The sequence below is a fragment of the Somniosus microcephalus genome, chromosome 30, assembly GCF_052327205.1.
Source record: "Somniosus microcephalus isolate GS21.2 chromosome 30, FLI_Smic_1.0, whole genome shotgun sequence".
Lineage (NCBI taxonomy): Eukaryota > Metazoa > Chordata > Chondrichthyes > Squaliformes > Somniosidae > Somniosus > Somniosus microcephalus.
Genome location: NC_141016.1, coordinates 43174763 through 43191975, shown reverse-complemented (window position 1 = coordinate 43191975; position 17213 = coordinate 43174763). Strand labels below are relative to the sequence as shown.

The following is a 17213-nucleotide window of genomic DNA, read 5'->3' as shown; positions in this document are numbered from 1 at the left end:
TGATGTACCTAGAAAATGCTTGCCTCCTGCGTGTAATGGGACTTGTCTGTTGTGACTGATATGTCCCTATGTCTGTGATACTAGACTCACTGACTGGTGAAGTGTTATTCAGTGGCTGGAAGTTCCCTCCTATAGGTATGATGATGTCTTCCCATGGATCAGCAGCATAGTGCACGATCCTTTGCCTTTGAGACTGTGATGTACTACTGGTCGCCTGAGATCATGTCATCTTCACTCGCAACACGTGGCTGTGGAACCAACTTCTGTGAAGACCAGAAGGAGTGTTCTTTGATGTTGCACACTCCATGTACTGCCAATGCTTTTACAACAAGATGTTTCAAGAAGATGGAGAATCATTTTAAACACATAGGTGCAAAATCTTGTACATGGGACTTAAAGACTTTGCTAAATATTTCTGGCAATATCACTATTATGATGACTTAAACATTGTTATTTCTTATTTGTAAGTAGATTTTCAAAATAACTGGATATATAATTTGGTACAATTGCAAGAGTCAGACATTTCCAGAGCCAGAGACTGTGGGCATGATTTCCTGTGGTCTTGGAAGGATGTGACGGGGAATTGGGGAGGCGGGGGCGGTGGTGGATTTGATGTGGGGAGCTGTAGCGGTATTTATTCAACAATAACCTTTATTTTATGGAGTGCTATATTGAATCTAGCCGCAGGTTTTAATCATTGCATTTTCTGCTGACCTCTGCATTTTGAAAACTGTTTGGAAAGTTAATGTTTTTTACTCTAATTGCCCGAGCCTTTAAATAGCCCTCTGCTGCAGCTATTGTTTTATTTTGAAGCCATATATTGTATTGCATCACTAAAATGACCAGTTCAGTCTTGATAGTGCTTTTCCTTTATATATCACCGTCCATCCTTTCCCACCAGAATTCTCTTAAGACATCTTCATTTGCAGAGATCATCTGCCTCATTTCTGCTGGCTACAATGCTAAGTTCAACTAATCCGACTAACGTTCCATTGGATGGCTTCACCTACTGCGAGTATATAGTTAGGAAGCAGAATATTCAGTGTCAGTAGCTCAGTGGTAGCTCAACGCAGTCAGTACCAAATGATTGGCTGAAGTCTTAATTCAAGATCTTCATTCCATCTGCATGGGCTGGATTTGGAGCCAGTTTCCAGAGGTAAAAGAGCCCTGTCTACTCTGCCCTCCCCCAATCCCGGTGCCAGCTGCTACATTAGAAGGGCACAAAGAAAGTGAAAATCAGGTGTGACAAGGAGGAAATTAAAGTAATAAAAAGGTAAGAAAGGAAATCAATTACAAAGGATGAAGGAGTAGGTAAAGTTACATTGGTAAGGGCTGTTCCCATCACACACCACTCGCACCACACACACCCCGCACACTCACCCCGCACACACACACCCCGCACACTCACCCCGCACACTCACCCCGCACCCTCACCCCGCACCCACACCCCGCACCCACACCCCGCACACACACCCCGCACACTCACCCCGCACACACACCCCGCACACTCACCCCTCACAGCCCACACCCCGCACACTCACCTCACACCCCGCACACACACACCCCGCACACACACACCCCGCACACACACACCCCGCACACACACACCCCGCACACACACACCCCGCACACTCACCACACAGCCCACACCCCGCACACTCACCCCGCACACTCACACCCCGCACACACACACCCCGCACACACACACCCCGCACACACACACCCCGCACACACACACCCCGCACACACACACCCCGCACACACACACCCCGCACACTCACCCCGCACACACACACCCCGCACACACACCCCGCACACACACACCCCGCACACTCACCCCGCACCCTCACACACCACACAGCCCACACCCCGCACACACACCCCGCACACACACCCCGCACCCACACCCCGCACCCACACCCCGCACACTCACCCCGCACACTCACCCCGCACCCACACCCCGCACCCACACCCCGCACACACACCCCGCACACTCACCCCGCACACACACCCCGCACACACACCCCGCACACTCACCTCACACACTCACCCCGCACCCTCACGCACACACACCCCGCACCCACACCCCGCACACACACCCCGCACACACACCTCACACACTCACCCCGCACCCTCACACACCCCACACCCCGCACACACACCCCGCACCCACACCCCGCACACTCACCCCGCACCCACACCCCGCACACACACCCCGCACACACACCTCACACACTCACCCCGCACCCTCACACACCCCACACCCCGCACACACACCCCGCACCCACACCCCGCACACTCACCCCGCACCCTCACACCCCACACAGCCCTCACCCCGCACACTCACCCCACACCCACACCCCGCACACTCACCCCGCACCCTCCCACACCCCGCGCACACACCCCGCACCCACACCCCGCACCCTCAACCCGCACCCTCACCCCGCACACACACCCCGCACCCTCACACCCCACACCCCGCTCACACACCCCGCACACTCACACACCACTCGCACCACACACACCCTCACACCCCGCACACACCCCGCACACTCACACCACTTGCACCACTCACACCCCGCACACACACCCCGCACACACCACTCGCACCACACTCACCCCGCACACTCACCCCGCACCCTCAAACCCCGCACACACCCCACACCCCGCACACACACCCTGCACACACACCCCGCACCCTCACACCCCACACACCACTCGCACCACACACCCCGCACACTCACCCCACACCCCACACACCCCCAAACACCAAGCGCGCACACCCTGCACACACACCCCGCACACTCACACCCCACACACCACTCGCACCACACACCCTGCACACACACCCCGCACACTCACCCCACACCCTCACACCCCCAAACACCAAGCGCACACACCCTGCACACACACCCCGCACACCCACGCCCCACACACCCCACATCCCGCACACACCCCACACACTCACACCCCGCACACCACTCGCACCACACACACCCCACATCCCGCACACACACCCCACACACACACACCCCACATCCCGCACACACCTCACACCCCGCACACCACTCGCACCACACACACCCCGCACCCTCACACCCAAACACCAAGCGCGCGCACACACCCCGCACACACCCCACATCCCGCACCCCGCACCCTCACACCCCGCACCCTCACACCCCTCACACCCCGCACCCTCACACCCCGCACCCTCACACCCCGCACCCTCACACCCCGCACCCTCACACCCCGCACCCTCACACCCCGCACCCTCACACCCCACACACCACTCGCACCACACACACCCCACCCCCGCACACTTAACCCGCACCCTCACACCCCGCACACTCACACCCCGCACGCTCACACCCCACACACCACTCGCACCACACACACCCCACCCCCGCACACTTAACCCGCACCCTCACATCCCACACTCACCCCGCACTCACACCACACACACACCAAGCGCGCACACGCCCCGCACCCTCACACCCCACACACCACTCGCACCACACACACCCCGCACACACAACCCGCACCCTCACACCCCGCACACTCACACCCCGCACACACACCCCGCACAGTCACCCCGCACCCACACATCCCACACACACCCAAACACCAAGCGCGCACACCACTCGCACCACACGCACCCCGCACCCTCACACCCCGCACCATGCACACTCGCACCCCGCACACTCACACCCCGCACCCCACGCACACTCGCACCCCGCACACCACACACCCGGCACACACACACCCCACACAACACTCGCACCACACTCACCCCACACCCTCACCCCTCACACCCCACACATCCCGCACACACACCCCACACACTCACCCCGCACCCTCACACCCCACACACACACCCCACACCCCGCACACACACCCCACACCCCGCACACGCACCCCACATACTCACCCCGCACCCACACATCCCACACACACCCAAACACCAAGCGCACACACCACTCGCACCACACACCCCACATCCCGCACCCTCACACCCCGCACACACACCCCGCACACTCACACCCCACACACACCATTCGCACCACACACACCCCGCACACTCACCCCGCACACTCGCCCCGCACCCTCACACCCCGCACACGCCCAAACACCAAGCGCACACACACCACTCGCAGCACACACACCCCACACACTCACCCCGCACACTCACCCCGCCCCCTCACACCCCGCACCCTCACTCCCCACACACCACTCGCACCACACCCCGCACGCACCCTCACACCCCGCACACCACACCCCGCACACGCACCCCGCACCCTCACACCACACACACACCCAAACACCAAGCGCACACACACCACTCGCACCACACACACCCCACATCCCGCACACACACCCCACACACTCACCCCGCACCCTCACACCCCACACACCATTCGCACCACACACACCCCACATCCCGCACACACACCCCGCACACTCACCCCGCACCCTCACACCCCACACACCATTCGCACCACACACACCCCACATCCCGCACACACACCCCGTACACTCACCCCGCACCCTCACACCCCACACCCCGCGTACACACCCTGCACACTCACCCCAAACACCCCGCACACTCACCCCGCACCCTCACACCCCACACACCACTCGCACCACACACACCCCGCACACTCTCCCCGCACCCTCACACCCCACCCGCACCCTCACACCCCACACATACCCAAACACCAAGCGCACACACACCCCACACACACATCCCGCATCCTCACACCCCGCACACCCCCAAACACCAAGCGCACACCCTGCACACACACCCCGCACACCCCCAAACACCAAGCACACACCCCCCCCACACACACCCCCACACACACCCCCACACACCCCACACTCACCCCCCCACCCACCCCACACTCACACACCCCGCACACACACCACTCACACCCCTCACACACACCCCCCCACACCCCCCCACCCCCCACACACCCCCACACACACACCCCACACAATACAATACAATACAAATCGCTTTATTGGCATGATAAGGTACATCTTATGTTGCCAAAGCATCAAAATACATTTATGGTTGAACACATAAACGCGGTTCCATTCATACAGTGTATAAACAGGTATATCCCTGAGTTTATAAATATATCCTCGCCTTGTTTATATATACTCTTGTCTTAGTTTACTGGTTGTCCCTCTGTTCATGGCAAGCTGTAACATAGTGTGCCGCCAGTGTTACACAGCTTCTCTCCTCCCCCAGTAGGAATGGGAGTTTTTGGTTGTCAGTCAGAATTCAGGGCATATTTGTGAGAATTTTTGATAGAAATTCTCTCTGATGCCCTGATATTTTCCACACTCACAATTGATCACTTTTGAACCTCCCGTGTTACCTGTCAGAATCTCAGACCTGCTCAGATTTGCGCTGCCATCAAGCTATGAAAGCTAAGTTGACATTTTGATGTGAAAAGTCGATATAACTGATCTTTTATTTATGTGGCAGGGGAATTTGCTGTCAGTTATTCCCAATTATGAAACCAGATTTGTGTTTTACCCGCTGGGAACAAGGCCCGTGTTGCCCTAACCATTTTACTTGAGTTCCCATAACAGCCAAGCAAGGGAGGAGACATTCTTATTTCTTGGCTAGGTTCAGATTTCAGTCCGAGATGAAAGGACAGTGTTGGAACTCGCTGGCTTGCCCACTGCATACTTTTTGCTTCCTTCATTTTAAATACATGTCGTTACCTGGTTCATTAGTTCCAGATGATAGTAACGGAACATATGACTCCGTTGTAGATCTACAAGAGTTGCTCTTGATTAAGGTTGCTGATTATTACTTTAATGGGCTGCTGGTTTTCCACTACACGAGAAGAAGAAAAAAGGTGAGCATGACCAAATTGAATGCATGAGAGTTGGATTTTCATAATCCGGCTAGTGCCAAACGTAGCACATTGTTTTTCTGTCTCTTAATTGCAACACAAGAGAGCAAACGTTTCCTCCCACACTGACAGCTGCTATCTTCTTTTCCCTTCCTTCCTCAGTGATGGGTCATTTACATACAATGATTCTGTTCCTTGGCAACAGAACACCAATCAGCCTCCAGGTTCGCTTTCTGTGGTAACTACAGTATGGGGAGTCAATAATACATCTCAGAGTCAGGTAAAATTCATTCCATTTCTCGGGTTGCCTCTATATTTAAACTCTATTCAGCTCTTGCAGCCTGTTCGATGAATTCCTGTGTTTGTCACCTGTTTAGGTCCACAAAAACCACAAACTGTTTAAAATTGTATCGATAGTGCACACACTTCTTCTCATGCCACGGCACTATCATTTCACAGCCCTGCTAAGTGTAGTTGTACATTTACTTCTGCACAAATGTCTTTTTCCTTTCTCTTTTTTGTTCACCCAGTACCACACTAAATTTCCCTGCTGAGAAGGCCAGCCCTGTACTCTTCAGAATGTGCGAGTGGCCTGCGTTAACTTGCCCTCCTGTTTCCCCTCCCTCCGTGTCGAGAAAGTATCTGTGCCAGCTGGCCTTTTCTCACGGTCCGCAGAAATAGGAACACCCCTTGCAGAAGCTGACGGGTGTGGCTTCCCTCCCTGCCGCTACATGGAACAGCACGTCCGTTAACAAGCATGTGATATCACGGACCAGGCTCATTTTAATAAACATTTAAAATCTGCATTTCACTACTTGTTAGCAACACATGCAGATATCAAAATGAATGTGAATTCTTCTCGGATCAGATATTATATTTGGAAGAAGTGCAAGATCTGATTGATTTACTTCTGCTCACTTTTCTGTCTGATTGCAATCTCTTTATTTGCAAAGCCATTTATTCCCACATAATTCACAGTTAATACAAATCTATAAATTGTATCAACAGCAGCCTGGTAGTGTGGTAATTGGAAGTGTTTAGTTTGTGGTTTGAGGTTTAAGTGGTGGCCAACATTTCAAGCCATTCAACTTGAGACTGGAGTAAATCACTTTCTTCCCATTTGTAATGGTTGAATTAGCAGACATCTCTTCCAACAATATCCGTGACTGTCACAAGGAGAGGGCGAGACTATGCAGGAAGAGACCTCACTTGACCAATGGTTCTTCCTTCCCTAGTTGATTTGGCTGAGATAAGCAAACTCACTGCTTGGGAAAACCAATTGTGAATATCAGTCAAATGAAATTTGAAATTGGTTTCCTAGTTGAAGATTGCATCTTTAGTATAATGGCTACCAGGTTCTTCACTCTCCTTTCCCCCCCCCCCCACCACCCACCCCCCCCCCCCAACCACCACCCCCCCAACCACCGCCCCCCCCCAACCTCCCATCCAGGTTTTTCTCCCCAGTTTAAGGTGCAATTTCCTTAAGAAGCATTGGTGTCCCCGCTTGCAAACCTCTGCCAATGCCACTCTTAAGTCACCTACTAAGGGTGGTATGAATGACTTGCCTTCTGAATTTAAGAATGGAATGGAAGGCCATTTTGTCCATCAATCCCGTTTCCTCTGGAAGCCATGTACAATTTGTCCTGTCGTGGACCTGTTTCAATATGAGGAAAACCTTCCAAGATAATGAACTATTTCTCTGACTCAAGGAACCCCTGGATGTTGATCCAATATTATTCCACCCTAACCTGTTGCATTCCATCGATAAAATATCTGTGGTTCCAGCAGCATTGGAACAATTATGTTTCAGAGAGTATTTTTTCCTCTTGCCTGTGCTTATTCTTATACTGTGATCCTATTCAACGTGTCCACCAGTCTCTGTGTGTGACGGAAGGATTCTAATCTTTAGTCCTGCTTGAGGCTTATTTTACTCATCCTTTACATCGTTGACCACTGTCAAAATCACTGAAACTACTTATGTCTACATTATCCATACCACTCAGTATTTCAGATTCCGGAACCTTCTCTCTTTTGCATTCTTTATGACAATGAAAACAAGTTCTAATATGTCTGTATATTTATTTATCTTTATGATTTAGAATCCCAACTCCTTGAATCATTCTTGTTGCTCTTCTCTGAGCTGTTCCTGGGTAGCCTCTGGAAATACATCCTAGGAATTGATAACGTTGTTGATGACTGCCCTTCAGATGAGACTTTAAACTCAGGCCCTGTCTTTCTGTTCTGGGTGTTAAAGCTTTCTTGGAAGGATCTTTTGAAGAGGAGCAAGGAGATCCCCCAGTGTCCTGGCCAACATTCTTCGATCAACACCACCAAAAGCAGATTAACTAGTTATTCATCTCATTGCTGTTTGCGGGACTTTCCTGTGCTCAAAATAGCTGCTGCATTCACCTACTTAACAGTCACTTCGCTTCAGAAAGTCATTTATTGTATGTGTAGTGCTTTACGCTGCTTCTGAGAGATGTGATACGGGGCTATATCTTCTTTCTGGAAGCATTACATTGACCAGATACTCTTGAGTGAATGGTTGATAATTATCCCCTAATTTTCCATCTTTGCTAATGGGCACACATTCATTATGCAAGTTTATTTCATGTTCAATGATATTTATCTGATTTAAAATACATCTGCCATTCCTTGGCCCATCCTTTTCATCAGCCATATCTTACTGACAGCAGCCTCAGAAAACTTCCAGTTACAGATTATGAAGGAAGTATGCCTGCAGGAGGACTAATAGGGTAGAAAATGGGGTAAATGTATGAATAAAATGGGGAGTAGCTTTTAAAGGATTTTTGTGCACGCACTTCTGTACTGAGGTGTACAATTCTGAAAACTTAAACAAAACAGTATCGCTTGTCTTGTTTTAAATCTGTACTCTCTCCTGCCCCTTTCACAGGTCCTGGGAAACCCTATGGCTCCTGGGGGTAACTCTAGTGGGAATCACATGGCATCTGGGCTACCTGGCAATGGTCCAGGAATTAACTCTCCACAGTTCATGGGACAGCAACCATTCCCAGCCACAGAAACTGGTTCAAGCAAGGGATACATGCAGCAAAACATGTATGGACGGCCTAGCTATCCTGGAGGAGCAGGATACGGAGGAAGGTAACCAAAGAAAAAAAACACATATATTGAATGATGATTTAAAAGTGCAGAACTATGTCAAATTTGAAAGGTTTTTACAGAGCTGTCTCAGCAGTTGATTGATGGTGGACAGTGAAACTGTAGTCATGTCACTAAATGTGCTTGTGTGTCTTTAAGATCAGGCCTGCGGTGCATGTGAGGATCAAATGTGGAGCATTGTGATGGCGTTGGTCTATACAGCAAGTATACATTTACCAAAAATAGGATATCTCTGGCATTTCAGTCCATATTAAAGAGGGGAGGTTCAGCATTGGATTTTATATATATATATATATAAACATAATATATATATAATATATTTAAAAAATCAAGTGGAAACTTTGACTGTAGACTTACTTGACTGAGGACAAATAGCTGATGTATATATTTTGTATGCATTAAAAAAAAATGACAAATGTACATAAACAAAAATGACAATTTTCAATATTTACTATATTACAGATTCATAATTGACATTTGGTCACAATGTAATCTGGCCTGCATCAGAAGACAAACACTAAGCGATTGTCTATTTAGCAATTGTTTGATTGAAGACAAGTTGTATGATGTTCCCTGCAAGCATTAGTCTCGTTATGGAGAGTACTCGCTTGTCACAGTCATGCATTTAAAAAACACCCTGCCACAATCCTAACAAACAAACCAATATTGGCCACACCAGTAACATCAACTTGTTTAATATTTAATTACTAAAAGATATACCTTACACAATCAGCTGTCCATTCTATGAAGTGTGAGTGTTTGTTGAAGAGTTCCAGTTTAAAAATAATGCACACCAGAATGATCCTATCTGCAGTTGTTGCAGATATTTGCAGGGTGGAGGAGGGGTAAATGTGCGGTGATTATATGCCGTTAATGCCTGACTGTTACAGTGCCATTTCCACTTAATGACCATGTGCTGAGTACCAGTGTTGAGTAAAGCCATCCAATGGAGTTATACAGATTAAACAACTCATCAACCAGATATGAATTACTTGACTTTTGCTATTGAGTGCGACCTATTTTGCATCGTCACCAATGGAAGCAGGATGGTTTACCAAACCCAGCTAAGAATGGTTTACCAAACCCAGCTAAGAATGGTTTACCAAACCCAGCTACGGCACAAGCTACATTTCTGGCAGGAGGGGCTTCAAAGTGTCAGAAGTGGAGAAAGTGAGGGGGCTCCAAAGTCCTTTATGAACAATAGTGGCACTGGAATCCTGGACTAAAAGATTAAAATCGGAAAAATGGAGTGGGTTTCAGGGCGCAGCTCGGTGAATGGAAAGGCTAAAGGTGACTCGTAATGTGCAAAGCGAGAGAGAGCTGTGGTAGCTTTCCATCCCATGGGTGTGCATACCAGGATTCTGGTACGCTATTAATTTGTTTGAGCCATGCCAATGACTGTAGAAAAACAGTATATGCTAACATGATATGAGTGTGAGCAGCATATCAAAATACAGCTATAGTGGTCCTTACCTACCTTTATCTGCATCCATTAAGTTTTTTGAGCAAATATGTAGCTTAATATAAAATTGGTCAGATGATGTAAAGGGAAAAAATCTCATGTCCATAAATTATAACTTTAGAGATCACTATCAATATGACAAACCATGACCAACTCCTCCAAAGAAAGCATCATTGTCTTATCTGAGGAGGAGTAGGAAGAAGTGAAGGAGGTGCACACCACTGACTCTGTGGAATGCTATCCAACATTCAATGGCCATAATTCAATTAGTCTGCAGGATAATACCTCAATCGCAGGCTAGTCCACAGAAGCACCATACACAAGGAGGAAGCCTCTACAGCATCTGGGAAATGGGAAGTGGCACTTCACTTCTGGGAATCTGGAATTGCCCATTCAACTACCCCCATCCCCACACATAACTCTGAAGGCTCAGGATCCCTGAAGTGTTTAAATGCTTTGCAGAGTGGTTTCCCCCATTGCACAATGTGCAGGTTGCCTGGCCTTGGGTTAGCTGAGCAGGTTGGCTCTATTGCCAGTCTGGTTATGACCACACTCTTCCATGCATCTGATTGCCAGACTTTCTTGGAGTCTTCCGATGTCGTGTAGTGGGATTACTGAGGTAGCCTCGGGTGCTGCTTTGCCTGATGTGTCTCTCCATTCAGAGACTGGTACACTGGAGGTTCCATGCAGTGAATTTTCCTCCCTAAGTTCTACTTCATGTTATGTTTACAGTTTAACTACAAAGGTGATCAGTAGCGAAGATAACTACTAATCATTTCCTTTCAATCTATAAAATTTGGAATATTATTTATTTACCTTTTCATTGAATACTTATTAAATAAAGTTGTTTCATCGTGTCTGTGTCCATGTTCTTTTCATTCAATGCCAGAAGGCTGGTTGCCATTTCAATTTTCTTTTTGTAAAAACAAAAGTGGTATAAGAGCTGCAAGGCGACCCTGTGTCGGGCTTTCTTACTTTCTGAAGTCTACAGAGAGTGTGTTTCACCTTTTAGCGGCTGGCTACTAATTTCTTTACTCTACATGTGGAGGATGCTTCTCTGAGTTGAGTTCTATTTGTAGTGTTTGTTTTTGTTACCTAATGTCAACTGTTTAATGTAATATAATCACTGTTTAAAATTTAGATTGATTCAAAATTTTAAAATACACATGTGACAGCATCATGGTGAATGATGATGAGTCACAATAGATCTGTTAATCACCAGCATTTCATAGATAGCAGACTATTAATGCAATGAGTCATTTACAGAGAGGAGCGTGTGCATGTCTAAAGCACAAAACAGTTCTGAAAAATTGCAGTTTGGCTCATTTTTTCCATTTGTACCGATTAGTTTAGATGATGTGTAACTCAGTATACAGTAAAACACATTTCTGTGAATTAACTATAGAAAATGCAATTTTGGAGTAATTACCCAAAGGATAGGGTAAATAACAAAATAACTATTCAACTGTAAGTATTAAGCAAGCACTAGGATTCCCACTGAAAGATGATTCTATTCATATACTTCAACCTCGTTGAACCCCCATAGCTATAAAAATTATTAGGCCCTGATAATTAATCAAAACATTCTCAATTATTTTACTTGAATTATTGTACCAAGAAAGAAAAGAAAAGACTTACATTTATAAGCACCTTTCATGACCTCAGGACATCCCAAAGTGCTTTACAGCCAATAAAGTACTTTTGAAGCATAGTCACTTTTGTAATGCAGGAAACATGGCAGCCATTGTGCACACAGCAAGATCCCACAAACAGCAATGAGATAATGACCAAATAATCTGTTTTAGGTGTTGGGTGAGGGATAAATGTTGGCCAGGACACCGGGTGGAACACCCCCCTGCTCTTCTTTGAATAGTGTTGTGGGATCGTTTACGTCCACCTGAGAGAGCAGACGGGCCCTCAGTTTAATGTCTCATCCGAAAGACGGCACCTCTGACAGTGCAGCACTGGGAGTGTCAGTCAAGATTTTGTTCTCCAGTCTCTGGAGTGGGTTTGAATCCATGACCTTCTGACTCCGAGGCGAGGGTGCCACCCACTGAGCCACGGCTAACGCCAAAGCATCCTTTAAATTACAGATGCCCTCCCCCAATTACTTATCTTCCCATTTGGCCCAGATAATGCTGAAAGATTGCTGATAAAAGCTACTGCCCTTCACAAGAATGGTGAGACCACCTTTACCCCTGTTGTTCCATGATTCTTACTCCTGACATTGAAACTTTCAGTCGCTAAGCATTGTGGGCAGCATTGTACATATTCCCATTGGAACCACTTCATCTTCCTCTTCAAGAATCATGCTACTGCTGGGCAATTTATTACCAGTCAGAAAGGATTTAAATTGTTTTACTTTGAAATATTTTGTGCTTTTTTTGGCACTGTACTGCCAAAAGGACTTTGATGCAGCAGAACAGGTTTAGAGAAAAGCATCAAAAATGATTCTGGAATTCCAGGCTGTATTATTGAATAAGAGAGGGGGTCTCTAAGATAATCAGAGTTCTGGAAACTAGAATTAAATTATTTAACTTAGTGTGGTTGCAGCACGAGAGCACATGAATGAACAAGTTTCAAGTAAGACCAAACATTCGAAGAAATGTTTCTTTCCCAGAGAGTGATGTATGGGTGGAATGGACTCAACGCATAGTTTGATTGAATTTCTTTAAAAATGAGCGAAATAAATATCTGATGAAGAACAAGAGTGAAGGTTTTAAGGATGAGTAGACAGCAATGAACAAATGCTGTGGAACGTAATGGTCCCACTGCTTCTGGGACTTGAAGTGTCATCTATGAAATGCAATTCGTCAAGAGTTGCAAAATGTGGGTTGTAGTTTCATTAATATTCAGAATGTTGCTTGATTCACCTTTAGGCTAGAGATTTTATAGAGCCTTAATAATTTCTTGGAAGTATTCTTGTGTTCTAACTCCTCCTACATTCCAGGGTGTCAACAACACGAAAAACATGACTTTCAATGTGAAACCAAAATATGTGTTGCATACAGATAGAACATGCCTGAAGGCAGTCAGTGGAACTTCCATTGGGAAATACAGTGTTTTGGGAAGAAAAATGAAAGGAAGTAAACCCTAAATGGGAAGACTTGTAACCGAGAGCTGAGGATGCAGATATGTAGGTGGGAGTGGAGGCAGAAAAGACCATATATAGTCAAATGGGATTCTATTTGATACATTGAATGTGCAAGCAGGGAAGTAAATTTTGAATTTGCTCAAGACACTGGCTAGGCCACAGTTCTGGACACCCAGTTATAGAAAGGATATTCGAACCATGGCAGGGAGCCCAGCAAAGATTTGCTAGATTGATACCATAGTTATGAAGAAAAGCTCAATAAAACTGGGTGTTTTACACTGGACCAAAGGAGGATCTAATAGCAGGTTCAAACTTTGAGATGGTAGAAAGTGAGAGATTGTTTGCTTATTGGTGAATCAGTAAGGGGAGCCTGATGATCATTACTCAAAGAACGAAAGGGGGAGTTAGAAGAAATGCATTCACACAGGGTTATGAGAACATGGAATGCTTACCACAGAGGCTACTGGTATAAAGACTATAACTTCATTTGAAAAGGAGTTGGATAAATATTTTAAAAGAATATAAAAAGATAAGGAAATAGGATTTGAGTAGATAGCCCCAGTTGCAGATATCATGGGCTAAACAGCCTCCTTCTATGCTGCAATTTTAATGACGTAATGTGAACTGTAGCCAAGATTTCCTCTGTGTAACAGAAACTTTTTGATTATATAATGAATATAAACCAGAGGTGGCACAGGGCAACACTGCCTTCCCCCGTGTGGCTAGGGAAGCAACCTTCCCAAGAGCTTAAAATTTCTTATCAGTTCTTTCCATTAACACTCCCTTTCCGTTTGCTTTTAGTTACCCTGGTGGCCCAAATGGCTCTGGTGGAATGGGAATCCCTTCACATTCCAGGCCACCAACGCACTTCACCCAGCCAGCTGCTGCTGCGGCCGCTGCTGCTGTGGCTGCTGCCGCGGCCACAGCCACCGCCACTGCCACAGCCACCGTGGCTGCTCTACAGGAGAAGCAAAGCCAGGAGATGAGTCAGTATGGACCGGTAAGAACTGGACGTTACACACAGAAACACAGAAACACAGAAACCCCACAGTGCAGATAGAGGCCATTTCGGCCCATCGAGCCTGCACCAACACATATCCCACCCGATCACCGTAACCCCTACACCAACACATATCCCACCCTATCCCCGTAACCCCACGTATTTAATCCTCCCTAACACTAAGGGTCAATTTATCATAGCCAATCAACCTAACCCGCACATCTTTGGACTGTGGGAGGAAACCGGAGCACCCGGAGGAAACCCACGCAAACACGGGGAGAATGTGCAAACTCCACACAGACAGTCACCCGAGGCCGGATTCGAACCCGGGTCCCTGGCGCTGTGAGGCAACAGTGCTAACCACTATGCCACCGTGCTGCCCCACCGTTACCTCTCACCTTCATTTTTTGAGTGGCCACCAGAGTGTGCAAACAATACACCGACCAAACTATGGGAGTGTGGTTTGGATAATAGACCAGTAACACCCCTGACCCATGCTGGAACCGAGGGTTTCAGGCCGCCTGGTGGGTCCCAGTTCCAGGTGCGCACTGCTTCAGATTGCACTGCTCCAACAGGGCAGTGGAACAGTGCAGTGAAGAGGATTGTCTGCATAAGGAGATCTGTAAAGTGTACATTGCCATACATGCTGTGATTCCACTTACTCAGCAGCAAGTGGTTTATCTAACTGCATATGAAATAATCTCTTCATTTTCAATCCCTCCAGAGCCACTCGCCATTCTACTTTTATCCATGATTTCATCCAACATTATGTCCTCGCACACCTTCCACTACACTAGTTTCTCCTGGTTTTCCACTCACTCCATTCCTCCATTAGTGGCTGCTCGTCCCTCCAACTTCATGCCTAGGCTTCTCTTTGCCTTGTCACCTCCCTCTCTGTTTCCAAAACTCTTCTTTTCAACTGTGCCTTTAGTCCCCACTCCAAACTCACCCTCTCCTTTTGTCACATTTTACCATCCCATTCAGTGCTGACTCTTGTCCTGACTGTTAGGCACTTTCAGCTATCTTCCTGCCCAGGAGCAGCATTCTCGAAATGCAAGTAGTTGTTCTAATCTATTTTTCCTCCAGTTATAGCTGGCACTATTACTCCCACTACTAGTCACAGCAAAACAGGCTTGCTTGGAATTGTCAGTTGCGTATTTGAAATTGCAAAGCAGAATGTCCCAGTGGATAATGTACTGACATTTTTTTAAATTCCCTAATTCGTTCCTCTTTGACAGTCTTCAGGTAGCCATTTATTATGTGTGAGCCTAGAGAGTAATCATCAGCAAACTCAGACTATAGAGTGCATCAATGCTTCCTTCACAATATATATTAATGATCTAGACGAGGGAGCTAGATGTAATATCTCCAAGTTTGCAGACGACACAAAGCTGGGTGGGCGTGTGTGCTGTGAGGAGGATGCAGAGAAACTCCAGTATGATTTGGACAGGTTGGGTGATTGGGCAAATGCAGTATAATGTGGATAAATGCGAGGTTATCCACTTTGGTGGCAAAAACAGGAAGACAGATTATTATCTGAACGGCAATAGATTGGGAAAAGGGGAAGTGCAACGAGTCCTTGTGCACCAGTCGCTGAAGGTAAGCATGCAGGTGCAGCGGGCGGTTAAGAAGGCAAATAGTATGTTGGTCTTCATAGCGAGAGGGTTCGAGTACAGGAGCAAGGATGTCTTGCTGCAGTTGTACAGGGCCTTGGTGAGACCACACCTTAAGTATTGTGTGCAGTTTTGGTCGCCTTATCTGAGGAAGGATGTTCTTGCCATGGAGAGAGTGCAGCGAAGATTCACCAGACTGATACCTGGGATGGCAGGAATGATGTATGAAGAGAGATTGGGTCGATTAGGCTTATATTCGCTGGAGTTTAGAAGAATGAGAGGGGATCTCATTGAAACTTATAAAATTCTAACAGGACTAGACAGACTAGATGCAGGAAGGATGTTCCCGATGGCCGGGGAGTCCAGAACCGGGGGTCACAGTCTAAGGATGAGGGGTAAGCCATTTAGGAGTGAGATGAGGAGGAATTTCTTCACCCAGAGAGTGGTGAACCTGTGGCATTCTCTACCACAGAAGGCAGTTGAGGCCAATTCATTAAATATATTCAAGAAGGAGTTAGATATATTTCTTAAGGCTAAAGGGATCAAGGGATATGGGGAGAAAGCAGGGACCGGGTACTGAATTTGGATGATCAGCCATGATCTCATTAAATGGCGAAACAGGCTCGAGGGGCCGAATGGCCGACTCCTGCTCCTATCTTCTATGTTTCACTCGATAACCTTCACATGCGCACTTCCAGCAGGAGTCACCGGATAGCCACCAGGATTGGGACCCTGGCCGATTTCCCTCTCCATAACATAGGGGCACTGTGAGCCCATTCGTGGCAGCTCAGTTGTAGACCTGGGTGAGATAGCTAAGTCAGCAGAGACTGGGAATTGAACTACGACACTTGTGGTCCGGATGGTTTGGAGCTGCAGCTGGTCAGGCTTTAAATGCTGGGCCTTTGGGGACTGCGTAGGATTTAATTAATGCATTTTGATTTGTTGGAAAATAAATCTCTTGCACTCTTCTACAGGAAGATTATTTAAAATAAATTAAATAACACTTTGTTTTTCACGTATGTTTTGACACATTTTG

At 47.4% G+C, this 17213-nt stretch overlaps 1 protein-coding gene across 5 annotated transcripts in view; it reads left to right on the top strand.

The window, feature by feature from the left end:
* The window catches only part of LOC147098181 (zinc finger MIZ domain-containing protein 1-like), a 162277-nt gene that overhangs the window by 85502 nt on the left and 59562 nt on the right, over nt 1-17213 (top strand). For 4 of the 5 annotated variants that reach the window (XM_085971386.1, XM_085971387.1, XM_085971385.1 and 1 more), the window contains exons 3-5: nt 6030-6147; nt 8782-8990; nt 14366-14564. In XM_085971386.1, coding sequence (XP_085827512.1) covers nt 6030-6147; nt 8782-8990; nt 14366-14564 — 526 coding nt within the window. The remainder of the gene's footprint in view (nt 1-6029; nt 6148-8781; nt 8991-14365; nt 14565-17213) is intronic. The other variant, XM_085971389.1, reaches the window with a different exon arrangement.